The following is a 25991-nucleotide window of genomic DNA, read 5'->3' on the forward strand; positions in this document are numbered from 1 at the left end:
AAGAAATAGAGGCCTTTCATGATTATAAATGGTATTTTTTCGCAGTGTTAGTTTTCACTCTTTTGGTCCGAAGCCCCCCCTTCTTTAAAATTCAGTCAACAAAAAAAAGCTTGTTTTATTTAAAAGAGAGTGACCCAAGGAAAAGCTTGAGGTGAGCTGTGTTGAGGCAACAGATTTGACATTTACACAGACCTGAGTGATGATTTCATAACATTTCCATTTTATTCCTCCATGCAGGCAGATACTAAATACCTAGATATACAAAGCAAGGGGTGGATACACATGGCAGCATAGCTCTAAGCTCTTTTTTAATGTCATTTCAAAAGACATGCGGTACCTTTGTTTAGTCTAAATTTGTATTCTGGTGTAGGTTAAAGACATAGTTATCATTCATTACAGATTGTATCATCACCCTGAAACCTTTTTAAGATCATTAACATAAATCACATTAGTCAAACAGCAGTGCTTGATTGACAGCATCTAAATGTTTTATACTTTTTTTTCTTTTTTAATTATAAAATTTCTAAACTGAGTGCTACCCTCACTTCGTACACAATGCCTGGGAGGTAGACTAACTCTCTCTTTCCTGGTTGGATGACTAATAATTAAGAAAAATACCTCTGCATTTTCCGAGTGGGAGAGGCGAGGGGGAATTCAAAAGGAAACTTGCTTTTAGTATTTGAACAAACAGTAACTGAATCCCATCCAGAGAAAACAAATCAGCTGGAGAAAAACGGTGTCTCCTTCCACTCCTTGTGCAATGTGAATGAATCTTTTTCATCTCTTCCCCAAGTAAAGTGAGGATTTAGAGGAGTTTACTTTTAATTTCTTAGGCAAAGAAGACATGAACTGCCTTTTCAGACTCTATGCTTAACATTTTTATTGAATAGATAGATTCACAAGAAAATACGTCTGCATGTTAATGATTGTAAAGTTGGTATTGGTTCTGAGTCTGTCTGCGGCTCTCGTGACGTATGTCGGTCAAATGTGACTCTCACTTTATCTGTTGATAATAACGACAGGTCGCTGCTATTAACGGTAGCTGATTAATCGCTATACAGATTGATATCAGCCAAGTGTCCTCTAAACATCCCCAGCCAGCAGACAACACACTGACATCCCATTTTAAAAGATGCTCTTAAAACAACAACAGTGCCCAAATGAACACTGATAGAGGTTTTCTTTGCTGTACCAATTTTTCATCTTCATCCTCTTCTTTAAAATATACTTTCAATTAGGGCTGCATGATTTGGTGAAAAAGTCATATTGCGATTATTGTGGAAAATATTGCGTTTGCGATATAATAAACAAAATGGTATTATGAGGGTATTATTATTGATGATTTTGAGAATCTAACTTCCCTATAGCGAGGTGACATTTATGTTCATTGATTAAGCTCCACCGCTTTCATAAAGTTAGTGTAGTTATCTGTTGCGATAACGACCTGACGCTCCTCACACTTGCAGCCAATACCTCTTTTAAGCCCAAGGCTGTGTTGTCGCCGGTGTGATTCTCAGGTCCGGATCATTTTCTGAAATCCATTTTGTCTAAACCGAGCTCAGGGGTATCATAAGTATGTCATGGAGTCGGTTTTGTTTTGTTTACAGGCCTCAGCCTTAAGTTGTCTCTTTATTAGTTAGCTCTTTCACTGCGCTGCATTCATATTTTGTTGTGTGACGTAGAGACTTTCATTTGAGATGTTTTACAGAGCACAGCTTAAATCCAAAATATTGCCATATAGCAGAGGGCGCGTTTTTTGTTGGCCACCAGTGTCGTCTTGTCCTGTTACCATCTATTTTCACCTGGTCTGTGGTCTGCACACCGGCAAGTCTGCACTGCAGACGCTTCACTGACTACACAGAGACTGAGAGCAGTCTGAAAAGTGTCTCCACTCATGGTGCATGACCAAAAGTTTTCACACACATTTAAGTTGAATTAAATTGAAATTTCTCTTTTGCCATTAGAAGTGTCTTTTGCGTTTATATAATTGCACAGGCTGACATCGCTATTGATTGATCGTACAGCACTACTTTCAATGTATGTGATGGGACACAGAAATCCACAAATGCATTTAAAAGTTTATCTCAAGCTTATATGAGGCTTCAGCAGTCTGAGTTAAGTCAAGTGAATATAAAGTGTATTTCTGTCACATTTACAGTCTTTTTAGCATTAAATTCCCTCTTTCCTCTCTGAGCTTCAGGGGAAGTATAGTAACAAAAAGAGGGACTTTGGCTCTAAAAAGACTGTGTAACATTAACAATATCTATATCTACCAAATTTGATTCAATTGGACGACTGAAGCTTCATATTAGCTTCAGATAAACTTACAAACTGCACAAAAGGAGGACTGTGGATCACTTACATTGTACGAGCATTATGAAGAGACATTCTAGTGTACAGTATAAACAGGAGGAACGATTACAGCAAATATCAGCATTCATTTGAGCACCTGACTGTTGTTTTTAGGACAGTTTAGAAAAAAATGTGAACCATTCCTTTACAGGGATACTAGCTTTTCTTTTATTTTATTGAACTCTATTTTTTAATCAGGTCAACCTATCAAATATTTACAAGAGGTTATTTCAGGTTAGGAATGCTATCTATGCGAGCCATTTAAGGAAGCTGGAAAACAAAACCATATTGACCAGGACTCAACATGCCGAGATATTCCCTAGAAAATATCTGTGGGTTGAAGTCAGGACTTCTGCAGGGTTTGTCTCAGGGCTAGAAAATGTTTTTTCTGTTAACAGTGAACAATTGTAAGGCTTCTTATGACAAGCATTGTTGTGTATAATAACCATAAATACACCCCTAATGGGAAGAAAACAAGGTTTAATTCATATTTTTATGTTTGACTGAAAGCAAGCTATGACAATAGTCTTTCCTTTTTATTCCTCCTTTGGCATAAATTGCACTAAAATTAGGCTTTCATGTTTCAACATCCTTATTTTTTGGTTATAGATAATAGTTTTTCTTAAAGATTTTGGTGAAAATTTTAAATAATAGAATCACTTCGTTCTGTTATTGAAAACAAAATTGGCTTATAACAAGCAGATCCTTATCTAAATGTAAACAAACACTTGGATGAGAAAGCCCTCAGGAAGATAAAAATCTAAAGGCTGAATCTGCTTAGACTAACATTTCACAAACACCTTAGCTCCACAAATCCCAGTTTCCCACAACAAATATAAAGGAAATATTAAAGTCTCGGCAGAAATTGTCAGTGATGTTTCCCATATAATAAAGCACTTAAAACACCCTCTCACATCTAAAGACAACGTATCATAAGTCACAGAGACAGAAACACAAGATCATTATTTTCACTACAACTAGTTTCTTTTTTAGATTAATTCCCATCCTGCTGCTGGTGGAAATAAATTCGAAAAAAAAAACTGTGGAGCAGAAAACAGAAGCAGCTTTTAGCCAAAGCTGCTGTGATTTATGCTGAAAAATCAGGGCTGCAGCAGTTTCTGTCCACTTTTCTTCCTTCTTCAATCTATCATGGTAAAAATCGGAGGACACATTAAAGATGCTTTCTTATTTCACTCTACAACACCACCAATTTCCCCCACCATGTTTGCTGCTTCCTGTTTGGTGTTGGAGACCTATCACCTATCGATTGGTGACAATGCTCACATCATTGAACTTCACTATTTGCATGAGCCAAGACAAAAAACTTCTGATAATATTAAATATGTTTGATTTAATGTGAATATCAATACTGACTTCAGACAGCTCAGACTTGAGTCTTTATGACCACTTCAAACCTAACGATCCAGATGACAGGAACGCGCCACAAATCCAGTAAAATGATGATATTATTCCAACATTAGAAATTCGTCTGGTGTAAGTCCGACGTTACTCAGTGTTATGACTGCTTGTATGTAAGACAGAAGCAGACAGGAGAGATTCTGCATGAAAAAAAGAGGATAACTTGATTTCCTGGTTAGTTTAGAGATTAGTCTGCGCTGTCGTCACTGCTTGTTGTCTGTCAAACGAAGTCCGCTGTTTTGATTGTGTCCAAACAACAGTAAAAGCACTCCACTGAGTCATAGGGACTGTACCTGTCAATCATGTAGTCTACAACCTACATGACACTAAATCAGATTATATCCTAAGAGTTTTTGTTACATTCTGCTCAAAGGAACATGAAAAAGTAGCTCTGATGTAAAAATTATTGCAAGTATTGACTCCCTCGGGGCTCTCTAAGCCTTTAGCTTAGCTTAGGTGCTTCAGCGCTGCTTTTGGCGCCCCCCCCAGCAGTCGTTTTCAGGGGGCGATGCCAAGTTTTTGTGACCTAGTGTCCCGAGCTAGGTTTTTATATCATATTTCCAACTATAGCCGACTTTTAATACATTTTTGTGTGTGTGTGTGTGTGTGTGTGTGTGTGTGTGTGTGTGTGTGTGTGTGTGTGTGTGTGTGTGTGTGTGTGTGTGTGTGTGTGTGTGTGTGTGTGTGTGTGTGTGTGTGTGTGTGTGTGTGTGTGTGTGTGTGTGTGTGTGTGTGTGTGTGTGTGTGTGTGTGTGTGTGTGGGGTGGGAATTATAAGAGGTTATAGTGGGTTAAAAGAAAAAAGTCTCACTCACTGTTATGTTTATTTAAGTTGCAACGTTTTCATCCGCCTGATGAAGTTCGGATAGACCAAAACATTAAACAAACAGCAGTGAGCGAGCGAGACGATGGGGAGGAGCTTTTTTTTCCTTTTTTCTTTGTTTAATTGCACTTTCCTCCTACGCACCTGTCACTACTCAGGTGTGCAGGGATTCCTTTCTTTACGTTATTGTGGGGTTGAAATGAAAGTTATTTATTTAGTGCCACACCCCAAACAGACTGCTGGCATTTGGGTTAATCATCAAAGACATGTTGGAGAGCAGCACTCCCTGTCGCAACAACTGCTAGCCAGTGATCTCTGATCACTGGCCAAAAATGAATACACATCTAATTATGGTCAGCCGTCATTGGTGCTGGTTAATACTTAGATGAAGAAGGATGTGTGAGTTTTTCGATGGATTGCACCATTAATAATATTTCAGTGTCAGTGAAATTATTGGGTGAAGATGCACCTCCAGATGATGCAGTTTCTCCTCACACTGATGTTTTTGTTACCAATGTGATGTGGCCTTCTTTGTGCAAATGTTTTGGTAAGAAAAACTTTGGTAAGATCTTGTTGAAGGTTTGAACATGGCAGGACAACAGAAAAAAAAGACATGGCAGTTTTTTGTTATGTGTCAAGGATTGGGTTCTATTTATATGTAATCATTTGGGAGTAATCTGGTTGTAATTCTTATCTAATACAAGTGAAAAAGAAAACTTGAATATGTCTAAAGCTGATTTAATCTGCCATAAACAGTACTTTTTTGGTGATGCTTTGTCACAATGCTTCTTTCATTGCATGACATTTAATAGAGGTATAATTAAAGTATTATGTTTACATTCAAAATGCAAATAATTCAAATAAAACCATTTCTCAGAGCAATTATGCTTATTTTGTGTATTATTATAATCACATTAACTTGATAATAAACATTATGTTTCCATGGACTTACCTTAGTCACGTTTCTGCCTTGACTACATTATGATTATGATATTATTGTGCACATCAGACAGCTGTTGTGGGAAAATAATTTACTACATCATTGCCTCTGTAACGTGAGTTCATATTTTTTGTCGCATACCTCCAGGAAGTTCAGAGTGAAGGATTAAGGTCTTCAGAAAACAGCACTGCTGACTATTATAAACACTAGCTCTGTATCGAATAAGGATTGAATGTCTTGCTCAGGTGCAAATAAACAAGGTGGGTCCTTTGAACCCGGGTCCTCAAGGTGAAGTACGGTGTCTATAGCTGCTCAGTTCTCCATGACTATCCACTTGAATTATAATTTACTTTTGGTGACCATTTTTCATTTTCATTAAAGTGTGTGTCGACATTTTTACCTGTTGGTATATTTGAATGTTTCAAATATACATTGTTGTAATTTTCAAAGCAGAAGACATCTTGTAAAAGTCTTACTTGCAAGACTTGTTTGAATATCTTCTGTATGATACTTCCTGTTAGGATTCATAGCATACCTCTTTACCAGGTGAAGAGTCAATCTAAGCTCAAAAAAGTTGTAGTTTTTCTAAATGTATGGAAGGAAAATATTTTGAAAAGTGAGAATTATAGTTTTGTGATGCAGAAATCAATTAGGATCCATGGCCATAAAACAAATGACTTCAAATACTTAAATAACCTCAACACCATGATAGTCGAGTCTCGTTGTGGTGAGTTTGCTGAAGCACGTTCCTTCACTCAGGGCTTTACAAACATGTTTTGCAAGCAGCTGCTAATGGTAGCATTGATTGTCTGACTGCCTCTGGTTGATTGAACTGCCAGTTACATTAATGTCAGCATGAATACTTCCTTAAGTTCAGCTCGGCTCAGTTTTATTTATCATTTCCACACAGACGCATGTTTACATGAATGGAAGCAAAATGTCATTCCTCAGTTACCGCAGTTCAGCATCGAAACTGACATTAGGACTTAACCCTTACATACTGTTCATATTCTACACCCTCGGTCTAAAAATCCCCTCATTAAAAGTGTCTATACCAAATAACATAGCAATAATTATTTAAATGTATTTCATTAAAACTGAGAATTACAAGAACTTTTTGGATCTGTGGGGTTTATTGTATAACCATTAGAGCCATCAGTCTTCACTGCTACATCATCAAAAATAAATCCTCATAACTACTATCTTATTAACACTGTTAACTATTCATTTAACAAAAAGCCATGTTAATAGATACAGGTTAAATTTCGGTCACTTTAGGAAAAGTCATCATATTTCAGGGTGAAAGACATTTGGGGTGTTTTTTCACAGCTGTCAAATGTCAAAGGACTTAAAAACAGTGAATAGGTGCAAGAAACTAAATATTAACATGAGTGCAAACACCACACAAGTCTTATGGTAACAGTGAGCACTCTTATAGGTGTGTTGGCAGCTTGCTGAGTTGTAAAACACCAAAATGCTACGCCCACATGAGACAGCTGCGTCTTCTTGTGCCACCTTGTCTTCAGTAAATGAGAAGTGAAGTTACTATCAGTACATTTTATGGTCCTGAGCTCCGTGTTTATCTGCTGTTTATGTTGTTTTAGTTACGACAACTTCTACATTTGATCTCGACCTTGAATTGTGGGATTTTTTTGTACTAAAGTTTAAGCTTGTCTGTATTATTCAGCAATCCCCTCGTCATCTATTTTATACACCATTACAAAGGCAAACCAAAGGGTGATCCTAGCACCCAGTCATTTTGCTTGGAAATCCTGATTTGGTGACAGGTTAAACAGTCGCGTAATGAGAAGCTTCCCTTAGGCAAGGACACACCACAGTGTAATGAAAGGGGTAAATCAAGGATAAAGCATTCATACAGGTATTTGTCGACTCCCCCTGTTTGGACAGCCTTGTTGTTCGGCCATTGATTGTGTTACAGCTTCTGGCGGCATAATGTGACTCACAGGTTTAACGGCAACATGACTACTTATTAAATCTGCATCAGACAACAACACTGATGTTTCTGCTGCAGCTCAGGGCACAACGGGCCTCATAATATCAGCTGAGGTGTGTCAGGCGTCTCATTCTTGTGGTGTATCTCCACCTCTCTTTTTTGAGATTTTGTTATCTTCCACTTTTCATGACTCAGGATTTTGGACTTAAAACTCCCTTTTTATTTGTAAGAGGAGCTTTCTGCACATTTCCTCACTCCTTTGTGCTCCTGATCACCCTGTTCTTCTGTCCTCTCCCACAGTGGGCTTGCACATTGTGGATTAAATTTAAGAGCCTCCCTCGCCCTTCCAGGGGTGTTATTTTACAAAACAGAGAGCAGGGCTCGGGCGTGTTGATGTAGGTGGACAAGAGGAGCCAGATGGAGGTGGACTCTATTGTTGAGAAGCAGAAAAAAACTCTGAATTTAAGGTGTTTTTTTAACAAAAGGAAAGCGTGGTTTGGGGCTTGGAGAAGGGAACACGATGGCTTCAAGCTTATGGCAGTGATCACTATCATGTTTTTTGTTGTCTTTTCATTTAGTGATAAGATTATGAAGTTGCTGAAATGGTCTGCTGATAAGATAAACGCAGTTTGCAAAAAAAAAAGTCTGTCATCAAATGATAAAGTGTTGAATTATGACAATGTCAAACTGTGTTATAGTAGAAGTTGAGAGATAGTAGAGAAATACTATCTCTTGGTTTGCTGCAATTTTATAAGTAAAGTGTGTTTGACGTCCATAATCACATTAATAATCAGGGCTGTGACTAACAGTTATTTTAATTATTGCTTAATATATGTTAATCAGTTTGACATTCGGTCTTTAAAATGTCAGAACACATTTTACTGTAATAGCTGGAGAAGCTGCGCCCATTAAAATAGAAATTTAATAATCCTCAATATTTCGTCAGTTACAGGTCCAGGTCTGGATAGGACGGTGTCTGGGTCCAGATCTGGACCGTGGTCCACCTATTAGTGACCTCTGACATAGACAAACAAATCAAAACCCCCATTTAAAGTTGATCAATGACACCTAATCAAGTTTGTCATGTGTAATTAAAAATAAAACCATCATGAAAGCTACTGGATTTAGCTCCCTGTGCAGTTAGCCATAATGCACCTACAGGCGGCTTGCTCCTGTCTTGACTTTCTTTCAGACTCTCAAACCTTTGATCCATGAAATAATCTCGTTTTTTTTCTAAAACAGCCTCCATCTCCCCATACCTCCATCTGAATCTCTGGAAGCTGTTCAACGTTGTAATTTGAGAATGTACATTTGTTAATGTCACAAATTATTGTGTGCTGTTTATTTTTGTTTTCTCCATTAAAGAGAGTTAGTTGCAGGTTTTTAGTTGTTGTGTTATAAAGTTATAACCGTCATTAAGAAGGTTACGCAGCAGTCCCCTCTAACTATACCCCACACAGCTGGCCCCCGACCGTAGAGCACTTTGCTGTGTTATATTATATATTATATATTTTAGCGCCTACTGAAGAGTTACAGCAATTATTTCAGCTATGCATTGGTGAAGCTATATATGAAGAATTCATATAGTACAGGAAATTAAAACCGGTATGCCGCCCAGCATTACAGTGGATATTGTGAACATGTACGTCTCTCAGCCCATGGCAGACTCACAAACCTGAGACAGCTTTCACATCATAAGAAAAATCACATCTGAATAATCTGCTGAAGTTGAGCCAGTTTGTCTAAAACTGTAACATTACAGAAAGACGAGAAGTTTGTTGATTTATAAAGTAAGTATTACCATTAGGTGGGAACTTGTGTGTTTGCAGCCTCCTAAACGTTATCAAGAAGGAACCTCCTTCAGCAAGTTTTGGCTCCGATGTGGGGACACCCAGCAGGTGTTCTTAACGCTCTGCCGCTGGGGGTAAGAGGGTTTTTTTTTTTTTTTGGATTTAAAAAATCCTATTTTCCTCTCTGCCTCTTCTTCAAAGTGTGCATATAATTTGCTTTTCTGAGTTTGGGTTGGTTTAGACTGAATGTTTCATTTGAGACTGTTAAAATCTTCTCTGACAAGCGCCTGTCAGACTAAATTGCTGGTCTGCTTTCTGCACTGTCAGGAAGATATTCGGTCCACACAATGGAGCAAAGACTGCTGTCACACATGAACACAGGAGATCAAACAGTAGCCAATTTTATAATTCAAAAAACATTTTTCCCATTCATTCAGAACAGTGAACTGCACAGTGTCAAAATTGCTTTGTTGCATCTGACTTCACAGAAGATTTCATATATGAAATGACGTTACCCAGAATAATTTATCCAGACACATTGTCCTTTTTATACAGTTTTTCCACATATATACTGATTAATTTTAACTTGGGTAGAAATATAGAGAGGCTCAATTTTAATCTGTGCATTCAGACAAGCTTTAAAGTGTTATTGACTGAAAAGGCAGCTGTCAAGCTTCAAGTAAAGTGAAGTCTTACCCCCTTTGTGAGCCTTTCTTGCGAAGATGGTTAACCCTTACATACTGTCCATATTCTGACTCATAATTAATTGTCTACACCAATTCACATTCATAAGATCCCCGTCAGTCATTAATAAATGTTTGATTAATCCTTCTGTTTGATTTGTGTAAAAAAGACATTCACACTCACTATTTTATGGTCCAAGAGAACATTTTATAGAATATGATGAATACAACAACATGTATGAATGCTGATTTTTGATTTTTGATGCATTTTATTTACATTTTTGTCGGTCACATTAGGAAAAGTGCGGCTAAAAGAAACGTGTATAGGATGTTTTCAGGGCTCTCAAATGTAAACATTGATCAAATTTGACCCTGAACAGTATGTAAGGGTTAATATCTTGGTATGAATAATATTTTGAAGCCCTGCTCGTGGCCCCATAGAGGCTGTTATGTTAAACAAAGCCCACATAAACAGAAAAGCTGTGTTGTCGTCTACATTGTGTGTTTATATCTTGTTAGGATTCATGAATGCAAAGTTGACCTTTTGGCCTGATTATGGAGCAAGAGGACAAGTTCTCATGCAGCGTCCAAAATGAAAATAGTTTATTGTGTCTAAAATGTCACTGTAATCTGCCTGTTTCATTGTTTTTGGGTGCAAGTGGATATTTTGGCCATATGGTGGCCCTAGGGAAAACTGAGGGGTCAGCGAGGTCATCGGGGGAACATGAATACTGATATTAAATTTCATGGCAATCTGGATAGTAGTCATTGATATGTTGTTTTGACTAAAGAACCAACTGAGGAATATTTTCCAGCAAATTTCAGCATTTTTTTTGTCCTTTTTAATACTTTAGTCTTTGCTGCATTTGTCCACATAGACATTTTACTTAAACTCTCAGACAGGATCAGCGGAAATTTGTTCTAGGCTGAATGTGCTGTTGGCTGCAGAGTAAGGGGGGTAGCGTGACGGGCCTGTTTTTTTAGGATTAACGTCTGGCTCCACGGGGGCAGCCATGAGGTAATCTCAGCAGTGTTACCCCGCCTGTGTTCCCGAGCCGCGCCTGAGATGTCCTGCGCTAAGTGGAGACCTGTGTGTGTGTGTGTGTGTGTGTGTGTGTGTGTGTGTGTGTGTGTGTGTGTGTGTGTGTGTGTGTGTGTGTGTGTGTGTGTGTGTGTGTGTGTGTGTGTGTGTGTGTGTGTGTGTGTGTGTGTGTGTGTGTGTGTGTGTGTGTGTGTGTGTGTGTGTGTGTGTGTGTGTCTTGATTGTTTGTCACTTGTGATTAAGGCGACCGAGTGTTCAGCAGACTGTGTGTGTATGTGAGAGAGAGGGTTAGTGGTGGAGAGATATTGGGGGGGGGGGGGGGGGTTGGCATGTGAGATAGGCTTATTGACCGATTTTTTTGGGTGGGCTGCAGCTGACATCAGCTTACACACACACACACACAGTGTCACACACACACAGAGACCTGCACCCACATATGTACAGTCAGGCATGCTGAGCAACAGGAACACAAAGATTTTGCTGATGAGAGACAAACTGCTGTGAAATGGCTCAGACTAAGCCTCCATCAAGCTGTGCACTGTGTGTGTTTTTCTGTCTCTGGCAGATTAGACGAGTGTCTCTGTTTCATCCAACATGAAGTCAGTAAAACTTTCAAGCAGTACTGATACTTAAAAAAGTAAAAGTCAGAGGTTTCTGATGTACAAAAAAAGAGACAGCATTAGAAAGGAAGTGGTTACACTTTATTTTGTCTTTCCAGGGCTGATAAATGTGTGTTTTGATTCTTAAATATGACATCTGGAACTGAAAGTTAATGTTACATATTATATTTATGTATGTTAGTCTTTTTTCTGTTTAGGTTTTGTTTGTATATTTATTCATGTATTGACGAGAAACACAAAATGCAGTGTAGATCACTTACTTTGATGGGTTTTTTTCTGATTCATTAGAGCTTTTCTAAAGGGACCATATACAGTATATATTGGCCTAAAAGCTTTTGGATTGGTGGATGGAGACTTTTCCGTGAAGACCTGCTTATTCAGAGCTTGGTGATAGTAGGTGGAGCCACTTGACTTGCTGAAAGGGGGGCAAGCTCCTACCTGTTTGAACTCACCTGATCTTTATTTGGCATCATGGGAGTCGTCTGTTATCAGGAATTTTATTACTTCCCTTTTCTCTCAACAGCAGCTCAAATTACATTTTATAATATCATTTATTTCATTTAGTAGGCTATTTGAAATTAATGTCTTCACATAATTATAGTCCACTCATTAGATGTCTTTATCTATAAGATTTAGGGGATGTGATTGTATGGAAAACATGCTATATTTGTTAGTTGGAATGCAGCGTCTTGTATAACTTGTGGTTAAGTGATTTTTAAAAATTGTTTTTTAATAACCACACAGCATATGAAAGTTTTTTTTATGGTATTGAGCAACCTTTATTTAATCCATTCCATCGCGTCTTGTTTTGAGTATAAACATTTTTTCCAAGGCTCTGCCTTTTTGACATACCCTCCAGTCGCATTCCTCGCCGTGCCCGTGCGTGTGTGACGACGTGTAACTGCTGGCCAAGCAAGCATCATCACCAGTGTTTGTGCCCAAGTACCGGCATGCCTGGAGAGTTCCTCGATTAACCAAATACGGTCATGGAAGACTGTAAAGAGACTCCTGTGGTGTTTTCCCTCATATTGCCTCACCATTTTCTTGAGGTGAGATCAAATCGGCAGAGCCTTAATTCTTCTTAACGTTCCCCTTAGCCTCAATAAGTTCGACTGTCACGAGTATAAACATGGGCGGTATACGCTCCAATTTATCTGTCTGCATCTCTGTTTCTCCTTCTTCCTCAGAGTATATTCCTTTATGTTTTATCACACGTGCCTTTTATATTGAATTTCATTTCATTTATAATCACACGTGCCTTTTATATTAAATTTCATTTCATTTATTGAGATCCCCATTAGCTTCATCATATCAGGGGCTACATCTCTCTATGGGTATATTGTAATGGAAAACATGCACAGAGATGAGCTCGTGGCACTGAAAATGCTAATTTTAACATGTTTTGAAATCTAATAGTCCTTTAAGATCACTACCTCATTCATCTACTTCAGCGATCCTGCATTAGTGACCTAAATAGTTCCTGACTAGCTGATTGGAAATCATTTTGTAGCCCCTGCAGCTCTCTGTCTGCACTATTCTTGTTTTTTTATCTTCACATCATCAGCTGGAATAATATCAGCCATACCAGCAGCCATCTACAGCCAAGGCCAATAACTATGCTTGTTTTTAATTCTCCTGCTGGGGGACATTGTTATTTCAGCGATGGCCATTAAAATGTGTCAGCTAAGCTGCTGACATTTTACAGGCAAAGGGGTACTTTAGCTGTACAACTGGAGCCTAATAACAATGCATCGTTGTGAAATGGATTTAGTTGCTATTAATTCAGTGGCAACAGATTTTCTCACAACACTTCATCTTTCTAATATTCTGTAAGACATTTTGTTTGTTTACTCCATTTATATCCGTTTTTTTGTTGACCTTTACAAGAAAGTGGTGATTTTTGGAAGTGATCAGTGGCCCTGACCCTGTGTCCTTTGGGTATCTACAGATACTAAGTCCAAACCTATACTTTGATTACATTTAAATATAAGTATTTATACAGTATACTCAGGGTCCGAAATTAACAAGCGCCAAGTGCGGGTAGATTTTCAGTTTGGCGAGTGAAGGCTGTCTTCCACACTGGCAGGTAAATGTTTGTACCAAAATAATCGTGTAATAAAATATCTGGCATGATGACTCATGACTCATGTTATTCCATCAAGTGGAATTCCAATGTTTGATCTGTCACTCATATAACTATTAAAGTTGAGTGATGCTCCGTGTTATATATTCTGCTCCCGTCTGTTTCACACATGCACATGCACACAAACGCACACACACACACACACACACACACACACACACTGTACCACACCAAAGTCCACAAATGAGATAGATAGATAGATAGATAGAGAGGATGAAAGGGAAGCTCTCTCTCTCTCTCTCTCTCTCTCTCTCTCTCTCTCTCCTCTCTCTCTCTCTCTCTCTCTCTCTCTCTCTCTCTCTCTCTCTCTCTCTCTCTCTCATATTCAGATCAATGGTTGTTAATGTTCTGAAACTTGAAACATGTGATCTTAGTCTGTGCATTACAATGTTGTGTCCTCTCAGTGAGGTCTCTCTTATATAATCTTAATAATTTTGACTTCAGAAACATGCAGAGTTTGTTTTTAAAAATAATCTAGCAAATGTGTCACCTTTGAAGCTCCCTTTGAAAACACGTTGGTTTTCTCTATTTAAGATAAAACAGTCCTTTGTAGTAATTGCTCACTAGTCTTCAATAAGCCCTAAAGGTCTGATAAAACACATGATGGTTATAGCCCTCTAAATCCATTTGGGATAAAGGCAGTAGAGATAAGAAAGTATCACACTGGGAAAGGTTTTGTTCAGAATCAACAATTTGTGGTTTTTCATATATCTACAACTGATAACAGTCCAGATTGACACGTCTCTCATGAATGACGGCCATGTCTTTGAGAAACCTCTCTGTACTCACTGGGGACAACTGTCCTCAGTGGGGAGTTGGCAGGGGCAAAGTTCACATGGTTTGGGCAACTGGAAAGCTGATCTTTCAGCCTGGCAGCGGGTGTCGGAAGTAGGAGAAAATAGCAAGGAAAAGAATTGCCCCATGGGTCATAAGTCATCTAAAATGGTTTGACCCAGCAGCTGGACAGACTGGTCTCCATGTTTGAGCTGTTCGTTATACAAGTGAGGATTTCTTAAAACAGGCCAAAAAAGGGGAAAAAAAGAGAGAAAAAAGCAGTGCTCCACTTTAGCACAGTGTGTTCCTGTGTTGTCAACAGGCCCGGCCTCGACTGTGGCATTGTAAAACAGACCTTTGTTATCGGTCATTATCAGGTTGTGAGGGCAGCCTGCTTTTGGCAGATTTACACACTGTGCATGATTTTAATGTATTTTCATTAATTCAATAATGGCCAAACAGCTAAGTTGGTGAAATTTGGTTCTGGTTTCAGTGTGTAGCAGTTTTATCAACAACATTGTGCAGACAAAAAGACAAAAGTCCCAAAGCCACAATCAGAAATACACACAGCTCAACAGTCCCATGCAGATAGACTGGATAGTGAACTATATGACATGACTTTATGCTCTTTTTACTCTTTGTTTAGCAATGAGGGTTTATTGCTGGGAGTGGGGTGCTGTTGATGTTAAACGTCTTTGTGACTTTCTGAATTGTACAAGACTGTTATGGAGGATGTGAGGCTACTTTCTGTCATTGCTGTAATCATCCATCATCTAATATTAAATATTGTATCAATGCAGCCATCATACCCAGCACGTTTTCTCATTACTGAAATAATATTGTGACTTTTTATTTTTGTCAATATCACTATCACCCACTGATTGGTTCTCCTGTCAGCCTCTGTAAAACAATACATGCTCCTACAAACCTCCACAATTATGTAATTACCTCTGATACACAGACCTGGAATGTGCCTATCGAAATTTAAAACATACAATTTCTTCCTCTTCTGACTTTTTACAGAACGCACCAGCAATGAAACATATTTTTAAGTTCAAGAGAAACGAGTAGGCAAGTGGAAAGCGACACACGTGCTGTACAGTTTTAACTAATAACACATAACATGTCTTTGTCTGCTTTTAGTTGCCACCTTCTTGTGTGTTTGCTGTAGGTGTCAGCTCCCTCTACAGCGTTGAACAGTAATGGCAACTTCATCAGGGACAAAAAAATATGAACACATTGTAACTATCACTAAAAGGCCACACAGCCACAGGGATAATGGTTCACAGGTTGGTTTGCGGGCCATGGTGACCTCTTACATCATATTTTACTTTTTTTCCTCATAAATATACAATTAACTTACAAATCATCATAATTTCTACTGCAAATATGGATTAAACCCTTTGGTGACGTTTATTAGTGTGACTTCTGAATTATTGACAATGTAAAAAGACGAGGGACTCTCCTGAATACAAAGAGTGACCACTGAAAAAGACCAATAATCACCCTTTTTGAGTGTCCCAGGATTCAGACACAGGCTGTAACAGGCAGCTGTCATTTTCCTGCTCGCCACCAGAGGGCATGTATGTCTGTCAGGCCTCCTGCATCCACTCCACACTCTGCCCAGCAAGAGTGGTCCTGTGTTTAGCAGCTACCAAGATATGTAGAGAGTGCCTTATGTACATACCAAAAACAGGGTGCCTCTTTCCTCCAGACACCTGGTCTGAACCATCAGTGGGGGGCTTGTCCTCCTCCTAGAGGGTCTCTGACTCTGAAGCATCAATTTACCTGTCCCATATCACCAGACTGACTGCAAACATGCCGTGTCCTGTTACTTTCTCACCTCTCCACTTGTTGTTTTTACACATTTGTTCATCACACATATTCAGTCTCTTTCTCCCCCCTCTCCCCCCTCCCCCTCCCCACACCCTCTCTGTCTCTGCCCCTGAGGGGTTTTACTTCCACTCAACATGCCCAGACAGTTGCACAGGCCACCACTTCATGCACAAGTCTGCGCTCACAGCTTAGAGGGGGTGAGATTGAGGAGGGTGTAAACCTGCTACCGCTAACAGCAGTCCCCCCAAAAACATCCCTGCTGGTTTATTGAAGGTGGCAGTGGGAAGTTTCAAGTATTTATCAACAACACGCTGATTTAATGTTAGCTGCCGTCAGCTCCTCAGCAGTTATTTTAGGACTGATTGACTCAGAAAACAGAAAAACATGTTGTCGTCTTTTTTTAAAGGGAATTGACCCTCTTTCTTTTGTGTTTGCTCGTCTCTTAAAGAATAACCATTCAGCCCATCTTGGGTAGCAGCTGTGACTCAGATAATTTCTAGAGATTTCTGTGGCACTGTTGCTGGTATGTGAGCTTGCTCCAATGACTCTCATTAATGCTGATGCAGCTAGAGTTTTGGCTTTTCACTGCCAGGTTATATTGCACCAATAAATCAACTTGTCACTGAGATATTCAAACTGCATGCAGTTGCTATGCTAATGTCACCAACAGGTATCTCTGAGGATAGGATATAAAAATATGAACTGGTGATTGGTGCCCTGTTTGGGCCTGTTCACAAGCCAAAGGCAATGATTTTCTGCTTGGTGTTGAAACGTGATCGGGGTCTTCAGAACATCTATTCTTTTACCTGCAGTTTGTTTGAACTAGTTTAAGTCAGATTGTGTTTATTTTTCCCAGTATGAAGTACTGATGATAATGTCATATACATGCAGTAACGGTACTCTGTCAGGTTCTACATCTGTTGTTATATTTTTAAACACTACGGTCTAATTGCTGTATAAAATGGCAAGATGCAACCAAGTTTAGACATTAATGGATTACTTTGTGATTTGTAATATCATAAATCTAGATTGAGTAGTTGGTATGCATCCTGTGCTGTTGTTGGGATACTTGGATCAGAAAACGTCATATTTTTCTTTTAAGATTTAAAGGACACGTCATCCACATTTCCAGGTATATATTTATATTCAAGGGCTTTACTGTAGTATCTTTGCATGATTTACAGTTTAAAAACTCCTCATTTATCTTATACTGGTCCTTAATGAAGCCCCTCAGTTCAGCCACATTAAGGTCCCCCTCCCGATGAGCCCACTCTATTCTGATTGGCCAGTTTCCAGAAGCTGCCCCTCGGCATACTTCCACCAGCTTGACAGGCGACATAAACAAACAACAGTATTTAGATTTCAATTATTTTTCTCGTTCTTTATTCAAAATATAAAACTTCTCGAGTATATCCATACATGTTTGAATCCCAGTTAGTTTAGAAATATATAAACGGACAACACAAACAGTCTTAGAAACAAAAGCTACAGAACAGACCGCTGTCAGTGGACGTGTGAACAATCTACAGTATATAAATGACAGAAAATCAAAAAAACATATGTCCCATTGAAACATCCTTTTATCCTTCATTTGAAGTACCAAATGAAAGAGGTTGTAAGTATTGTAAAGGCTCTGCTCTTCCAAATATCTGTGGCCCATAAAATGTCAAAGATGGACATTTCATGACATAATGTCTCTTCAAAGATGTCTCCTACGACTACTACAGTATCATCGCCACTGTCATAATCTTATGAAACCATATCAGTAACTGCAGTCTGGCACTGGACACCAGTGTCGTTTAATGTATTGGCATATAGCTTTATGTTTTGGTCTTGGCCTCGGTCTGTTATCAGATGACAAGTTGGATATTTCCTGCCGGTGATTTCATCTGTCAGGACATCAGAGACCCATCAGTCTGGCCAACTGAGAGAAGCAGGAAACTTAGGTGTTGGAAAGAATTACGGCTTGTAGAAAGTGATGGAAAACTAAAGATGACAGGAGCCTCTATTTGAAATATTACCAGACAGTAAAAATTATGTGTGTAGACAGGTAAAGGACTCACTTAGCTCAAAGTGTCAGGTGATGTTTTGTTCCTAAGGTCACCGTCTTAAAATAGAAAGTTTAGGTAACATGTTTCGTTGTTGCACGCAACCAGGGCTGAATATATCTTTCGTTTCAGCATCAGCATGACAGCATGACTCCTCAGACATCACATCATCAAGGATGCAGTGTGACTACACTACTGTCGGCGCCTGATGGAAAATGATTAAAAACACTCTAGTTTTGGATCAAAGTTCAATCTTGATCTTAGAAATACTGGTTTGATTAAATAATCACAACACAAGTGAATTTATTACTTTGTCATTAATCCCCATGACACCCGAGGAAACTCCCAATATCCTGATGAAGACCATGTGTCTGATATGATTGAAAGGGGTTACAACCCAGCTCTCTGTGGGGAAAGGGAAGCAACATAAACTCAGATTGAACTGGCAGTCAGTTTATTTATTGTAAGTTCCACAATAATTTTAGGAAATATTAGAGAACCCCCTCGATACAAAGACTTATAAAAACACTACTCTAAATAATCATTTGTGTCTGAGAAATAAGTTCAATTACTTTGTTAAAAAAATCAAAAATCAGATTTACATTTCCTGCCTCATTGAACAATGCAGAATCTATAAAAAATGATTTACTTTAAAGTTAAACTATACACAATATGACTCCTGTACCTCACCAAGAACATTACAGCATTACATAAACATACAAATAAAATTTTAGTTTAATTTGACTTTAGATAATTTAATTAATTAAACAGGCAAGCTTCTTATGAAAAGGGCCAGTGGACTGCCAAAACAAATAAATATATGTCAGAAAAGGAGTTTTCCCAAAGCTCTACCTCTCTAACAGAAAAAGTATCTAATCTAAATGAACTTACTTATTTAAAACTAAATATAATCAAATCAAAAAACCCTACTTGAGGAGACCGTACCTTACCAGCCCGAAAGCTTTGGAATAGTTTCCAATAAGCTTGAGTTCTTTGGATCCTGTGGACTCATTTATAAAGCATCTTAACAGCATCTGCTCAGACAGGCATTTAGGTAGTTTGTGGTATTTCATGTTTTAACTTGACACCTGTGTCTGTTCCCTTTGTACATTGTCTTCTTCTTTATCTCGACTTTATATGATTGTAGTTGATTTTATTTATCTTGAATGTGAAGCACATTGTAACTGTTGTCTGTGAAAGGTGTAATATGAATAAGCTTTACTTATTTACTTATTTTAAGTTACTCCTTAGTAACTTTGGTCTTGACATTTTGGTTACTGGTTTCATATGTATTACATTGATTAGTTGAGCGTATAATGGAAAAAGCATGGTCATAATCTTCTGATGACAATTTTAAGATATAAAGTATAAAAATAGAAAAAAAAAAGTTTAAACAGTATGTATTTGGTACAAAAAATCACATTAGATTAAATGAATTCAGTTTTTTACTTAAAAGTACAAAATATGTATATGGTTAAATTTGTAAGCATTATTTCTTCATGGTTACCGTCCAGAGCTTGAAAGTAAAAATGGGAGCTTCATTGACGTCATGATATGAAACTAGATATCATCATATGTTGCTCTTCTCATCTGTCCTGGTCTCAAAGGCTACGGTACAGTTGAGTAATTCAAGTTCAGATGTTTTCACAACTCAGAGGATAAAGATTAATGGGCATCATGTTTACAAATTAAATGTTTTTCTTGTCACTCACACATAGTTTGGACAAATATATTTTTTAAAAAGTCATTAATAATCAAAATGACAAAGTGATCCTTGTTAAACTCAGATTGTGTCAATATCATCCAGCTATCCTTGAAAGTGAGTGACCACTGCAGTGGCGACTCTTGCTTGCTAACAGCCCTATTATTAACTAGTGCATAAACAGATTCCCAAACAAATACACACACACACAAGCACATCCATGAGAGATATTTACGTGACTGATGTACAGTGTGCCGCGTGGCTAGGTGCCATTTTGGCGCCTTTGTCTCCATGCTAGGGCGAGCAGCTTTCGTAAGTTGACACCTACTTCTTCATATGACATTTCATGTGGAGGAGGTCTTTTTGCATGTTTGTGGATATCAGTGTTGCACTGTTAACGCCAGTCTGGCAGCGGACTGTAACACGAGCCCCTAAGGAGCTGATGCAGTGTGTAAATTAAACGAGTCCCCCTCTCACCCTTCTTCATTGCATCGCTCTTATTTACCTTTTTTTGTTTGTTTGTGTTCTTGTCACGTTTTACCTAATAAGAGTGAAAGTCATACTTTTACAGTGTTTGCCATGTTGGTGTAAGCGAAAAGGCAACGTAGTTGTTTGTGGTGGGGCTGCAGGCTCAGACAGCTGGTTGTAAAAAGGCTGACATCTAACCTTGCTACCGTGCAGCTAGGATCAGGGGGGCTTTAGAGCCACACCACCCTGTTTAGATGGATGGGTTAACGGCAGCCTTTGGCCCACCACTGTCCTGTGAGGGTCAGTGCCAAGACCATTTCAAATGTGCAAACCATAATCCCCCTCTGACATTAATATTTTCAGATGGAGGCAAGCAGGGAGCATGGCTGGGGGTGGCAATGTAAGCAAGGTCTCTCTAGCTGGCCTTGTTTCATGCTGGCAGTGGTGATAGACACTAAAGCCATTACTCATCATGCAGCTATGTCCAGAATGTATTCTTAGCCCCTGTCTTCCTATCAGTCACTACAGAAAGGTTGGAGGGTCAAAAAAAAGAGGTAACCAGTCTGCAGGGCTGTCTGCACTGCCGCTGTTTACCAGGGAGGGGGTGATATTTTAAAACTGGGAGAGCTCACATATTTACCCCACTGAGCCTGACTGACCTTGCCATTTGGTGGGGTGAAGACGCTTGAGACCACTGAGAGAGTGGGAAAGAGAGAGAAGCTCTTTAGTTCATCAAGTAGCTTTCAGCTTTTACAGACAGAAAACAGTCCAGAGACGAAGAGGAGTATCGAAACAGAAAGACAGAACAGATGATTTGAAGATAAAGGTGAGAGTAGAGGGGAAGACTCCTGGTGGAGGTGAGAGATAGCCAGGCTGAGCTGACTTTACCCCAGAGGAGGAGTTGCAGTTGCCGGCCAGGGCAGGTCCCAGGGCTGGCAGGGCTGGCCCTACTGCTTCTCCACCTCCATTCCTTCCTCCTCTTTCACTCCTCCTTCTCCTCCCTTAAACCATCAACTAAACTGCTGTGCAGTGATGAACTTACGGGCAGAGCCTGTGAGCAACACAGGAATGCTTAGAAAATCCTGCCAAATGAACTACTTCTCCTCAAGTGAGGAAAACTCCTGGTTGAGCCTTCCATAAGAGGACCTCCACTGCAACACAGACTGTCTCCCTATTGTCTTCTCACCCATTTTTCTTTGCACTCACTGGTTGAGTGCACTGAGAGACTGAGGGCTCTTTTTATACACTTTGTTTTTCCTCTATTTTTGCTTTTGTAAACCGGAACACTGGCAACCTTTTCAGTAGCACGGTGCAAGGACCAGCTGCACTCACCCAAGATGAGCCGCTGGCTGAAATGCACCTCCATGCACTTTGTAGGTATTCACTGTTGATCATTGCAGATTGTCACTAAAGGCATTTCTTTTTTGCAGATAACTGTTTCTTATGTTCATGTGCTTTCATCTACAAATACATCGAACTGAAAGCTGTGCTTCAACAAAGGGTTAATGTTGTGAAGGATTTCTGCTTTGTGCAGATGGATCAACTGGGAAAATTATCACTGGGGGATCAATCAAACTCATTGTTTGCTTCATAACTACAGTTTATTAGACATGTTGTCAAAGTCATGTGCTTATCATAATATATTTTATAATTTAGTTACAGTCCATTACTGTTGTGTACATACGCAATACATAATTGCTTGTGGTTGAGGTTTTAATTTGTTTGCTTGTCTTGGTTCATTTTTGATCTCCAGTTTGAAGTCTGCCACTTAAAAATGCGTCCCAGAGGCTCCTTTGTGCCTTAACAGTATTCTGTTCCCATGCTTTATTTCCATCACTCATGGGATGGTCAGAGTGAGGACCACAGCACAGAACATTCTTGGCACATTCTGCATGAACTTAATATTGTTTTTGTATCATAAAAGGAAAAAATGCATTTATATCATGCTTGTTATTAGTGGTTTTGTGTCAGAAATAGACTTCATATGTCTCTGTTGTATTTATTAGTCAAGTAAAATAACATGAAAACAAATGCTGCACATGTATTAGTCCACTGTTTAACTGAGTATATATTTGGTAACATGTTCATTTAACTATAAGGTTCAAGAAGTATTGTTAAAGATCCTGCATGTCTGATATTTCACTATCATCCTCGTCAGAACACAGACTGGAACAAGTATGATGATCGGCTGATGAAGGCAGTGGAACGCGGCGAGGTGGACAAGGTGGCTGCTGTTCTTGGCAAGAAGGGCATCATCCCAACCAAGCTCGATGTGGAGGGACGCTCTGCGTGAGTAAACACACATACACATATACACACACAAATAACACACATACACACACACACACATCCTTGTACAGTATGCACAGACTTTTCTCAATGTTTTCTACTCTAAACATGCTGAGCATCTCAAATTCCAAACATAGTAGTAGCCTCCCCTGCACAGATTCCTGACCCTCCTACCCAGATAAAGCATCTGTAGATGGGAATTCCTTTACAATTGAGTCATTTACTCAAAAATAGTTTTGCCTCTTACCTCCCTTTGTGACATCGAAGCCAAGTCTCCCTTTTTGACCCTTCAAAAACAATCCTCCAAAAATGGTTGTGTCTATGAAGACTGTTGCACATTTTTCAACCTTAAACCTTCATCCAGCTGACCTGCATGAAACAGCATTGAGTTGGATATTATTGTTTCTATTTTTATATCCAGAAAGTTCCCGTTTAATGTCCATCTGCCTCTGGAGTTCATTGTGGGAGTCGGTATAAAGAATTTTTGCGGCCACTCAAGGCTTGACCACACTGGTTAGGGGCTGTTTGTTAAGTCCCAACAGGAAATGACTCCCTGCAAATTCAGATCAGATCCACTGTGGTGCTTGCAACATTGAGTAATACATTAAGGCCCAGCTGCAGGCTGTTATCAGGATCAGTTGACATCTTGAAGGACCATGTTTTATATGGTAGGATTTTTCAGTGGGAACCTCTGGTTTCAGGAGGTTTTGTGCAAAGAGCTGGGCTAACCCCCCTTCACTAGGTATCATCAGAAAAAGGTGAATAGAAGAATAAGGTGGGTAGGTCAACCTTGCTGAAATATCTACAGGAAATGTGAGCTAGGAATACAGGTGCACAGATATTTCAGATATCTCATACAGCCTTTTTTGGTCGTAATAATGATTGTAATAGCTACATCATTTGAAAACAACTAAACGAGCTGTCAAAAAAAGGCTGTTACTTTGTTTTCTTCCCTAAATTTAACCAGATTCCAACACCAGCATTTTGGGAAGCCAGGCGCCCTCAGTTTAATCCCAGATATATGAAGAAGTCGCTGGTCTCTGGCCTGTGCTTCAGGTTTATTTTGACAAAGGCTTAGTTGGGCATAAGCATATGGTTATGGAGCACCGGATCCCAGAAGCAAAAGTGCTGAGTATTTTCAGCAGTGTGTGAAATCCTCTTTTGGCACCATTGCACAGACCAGTGATTGTAGACACGCGTGCATGTACTTAAACACAATTATACACACAACTTGATAAATACCTGGTCTCATAATAAGGTGCTAGAATTCATCAGAACTAAATACAGTACCCCCGGCTTTCAGCTCTGAAATGACAGGCCCAAGTTTGCTATACTGAAACGCAGTCATGCTCATCATTTACTGCAAACATACAAACCAGAACTAGTTGACCATAAAATAAACACATCACACTTTCTCAGCATTTAAGGAAAGTGGTCATGGTTTTACCAAGTCTGCCCAAAACAAAAAGTGAACCACAATTGCTACTCAGCAAGTCTGCATATAGTTCAGTGGGCCACACACAGAGCAACACGTGTCAGTTTGGCATCCTGGCCGCTGCTATAGCAAGCAGAGGAATGTCGAATGGCGGTCCCTCGTTATCAAAGACCTCTGTGGGGAAACTAATTACAAACTGTTACCCCCGATATATAATTTGGTGTGCCCTGGATTAGCTCCACTGTGTGTAGCTAATGAATTTAGCTCTAACTGTTTTGTTGAGGCTTCCAGCTGGGTAAACAGTTTACATCTCTGCTGTGGCATTAGCTGGATCCCAGTGAGGTGAGTTCACCCATCATACCTGCGCACTCTGTGCAGTTGTGATTGCTAGCTGACGAGGGCTTTGCAGCAGAAGAAATCCACCACTCGAGGCAGTCGCTCGTTTAGACCTCCGTCATGAAAGTGGCACTGACTAAAGATACTGCTGCATGCCTATTGTTTGTTAGGATTAGCAGTGATGAATTTTTGCTCAAGCATCTTTTAAGAATAAAAATAGCATAAGTATGAGTTTCACAGTTGTGTGACTTTGGTATAGTGACAGATTGAGGACATGCTGAGAATATACTTTTTATGGTTTCTAATTTAAAGGACAAGTCTTTTTTTAATTATGTTCACTCCATTTACAACACTTAATGAATACTTTCTTTATCAATTATTTAATAGACCACGTGCGTTTCTCAAAGGTGTATTTTGGAAACCACAAGGCAGCCGGTCCATGCCATGAATTTTGTTTGTAGAACAAAAAAGTGAATGACAATGAAAGACATAATCTTGTTTGAGAAATGTTATATATCCCAGTCAACATCAAAAAGTAATATTGCTTCTGTTGGTAGTATTTATGTGTACGTGAAAAGCCCTGAGACACAGTGCTTTCTTTTGTCAAAAAACCTTACATTGTGAGGCAGGTGGAGAGGTTTGTGAGATCATACAAGAGTCCATCCTTTCAGGCTTCAAGTTATGTGCTTGTGTCTGAATCACCAGTGGTTCATCCAATCACCTGCTAAGTATTTTTGTTTGAACGTGCCTGGCCTTTCTTTCAGTTTAGTGTATAACAAACCATCTGAGACGTCAGGTTAAAAAAAAAAACTTAGAAGACAAAACATTATCAGACAAGCACTTCATTAAAAGGTTCATGAGATGGAGTATGTTTTCTTTTAAGCTGCATTAATTGTTCTTTTAGCCACTAGTGGGCAAATAACTTAAATATAGGCTGACAGACCCATACATTCCTGTTTCTGGCCACCTGATGAATGTAAATTCTCATTTCACTCTCCTGACAGCTCAACTTTGGTGGCGACCAACTCCTGAGAAAGATATCTGTGCCTTTAGTTAGCTAGATGTTCAGCTGTCTTCACCAGATAGTTTCCCTCATCCTGTGTGCTGTTTGGTGCTGGTGTAGCATGTAGAGGATTTATCAGCACCCCTATGAGAGCAGTCAGACAGAATCACAAATGAAGGTGAGGCTATAAAACTTAAACATTGATCTAAAATAGGCTAAAGCAAAATGCTCTACAGAATTGTGTTCTAATTTCATGTGGCTGACCCCTCTCACATCACACATCGTACTTGTAATACACAAACTACAATATCAGTCCAAAATCAGAAAATGTCAAC

At 39.2% G+C, this 25991-nt stretch overlaps 1 protein-coding gene across 1 annotated transcript in view; it reads left to right on the top strand.

Annotated features, from left to right (window-relative positions):
- Positions 1–25991, top strand: part of uacab (uveal autoantigen with coiled-coil domains and ankyrin repeats b) — a 46343-nt gene that overhangs the window by 2774 nt on the left and 17578 nt on the right. Inside the window, exon 2 of the mRNA XM_062424966.1 lies at positions 22752–22882. Coding sequence (XP_062280950.1) covers positions 22752–22882 — 131 coding nt within the window. The remainder of the gene's footprint in view (positions 1–22751; positions 22883–25991) is intronic.

Source organism: Scomber scombrus, chromosome 1, assembly GCF_963691925.1.
Source record: "Scomber scombrus chromosome 1, fScoSco1.1, whole genome shotgun sequence".
Taxonomy (NCBI): Eukaryota; Metazoa; Chordata; class Actinopteri; order Scombriformes; family Scombridae; genus Scomber; species Scomber scombrus.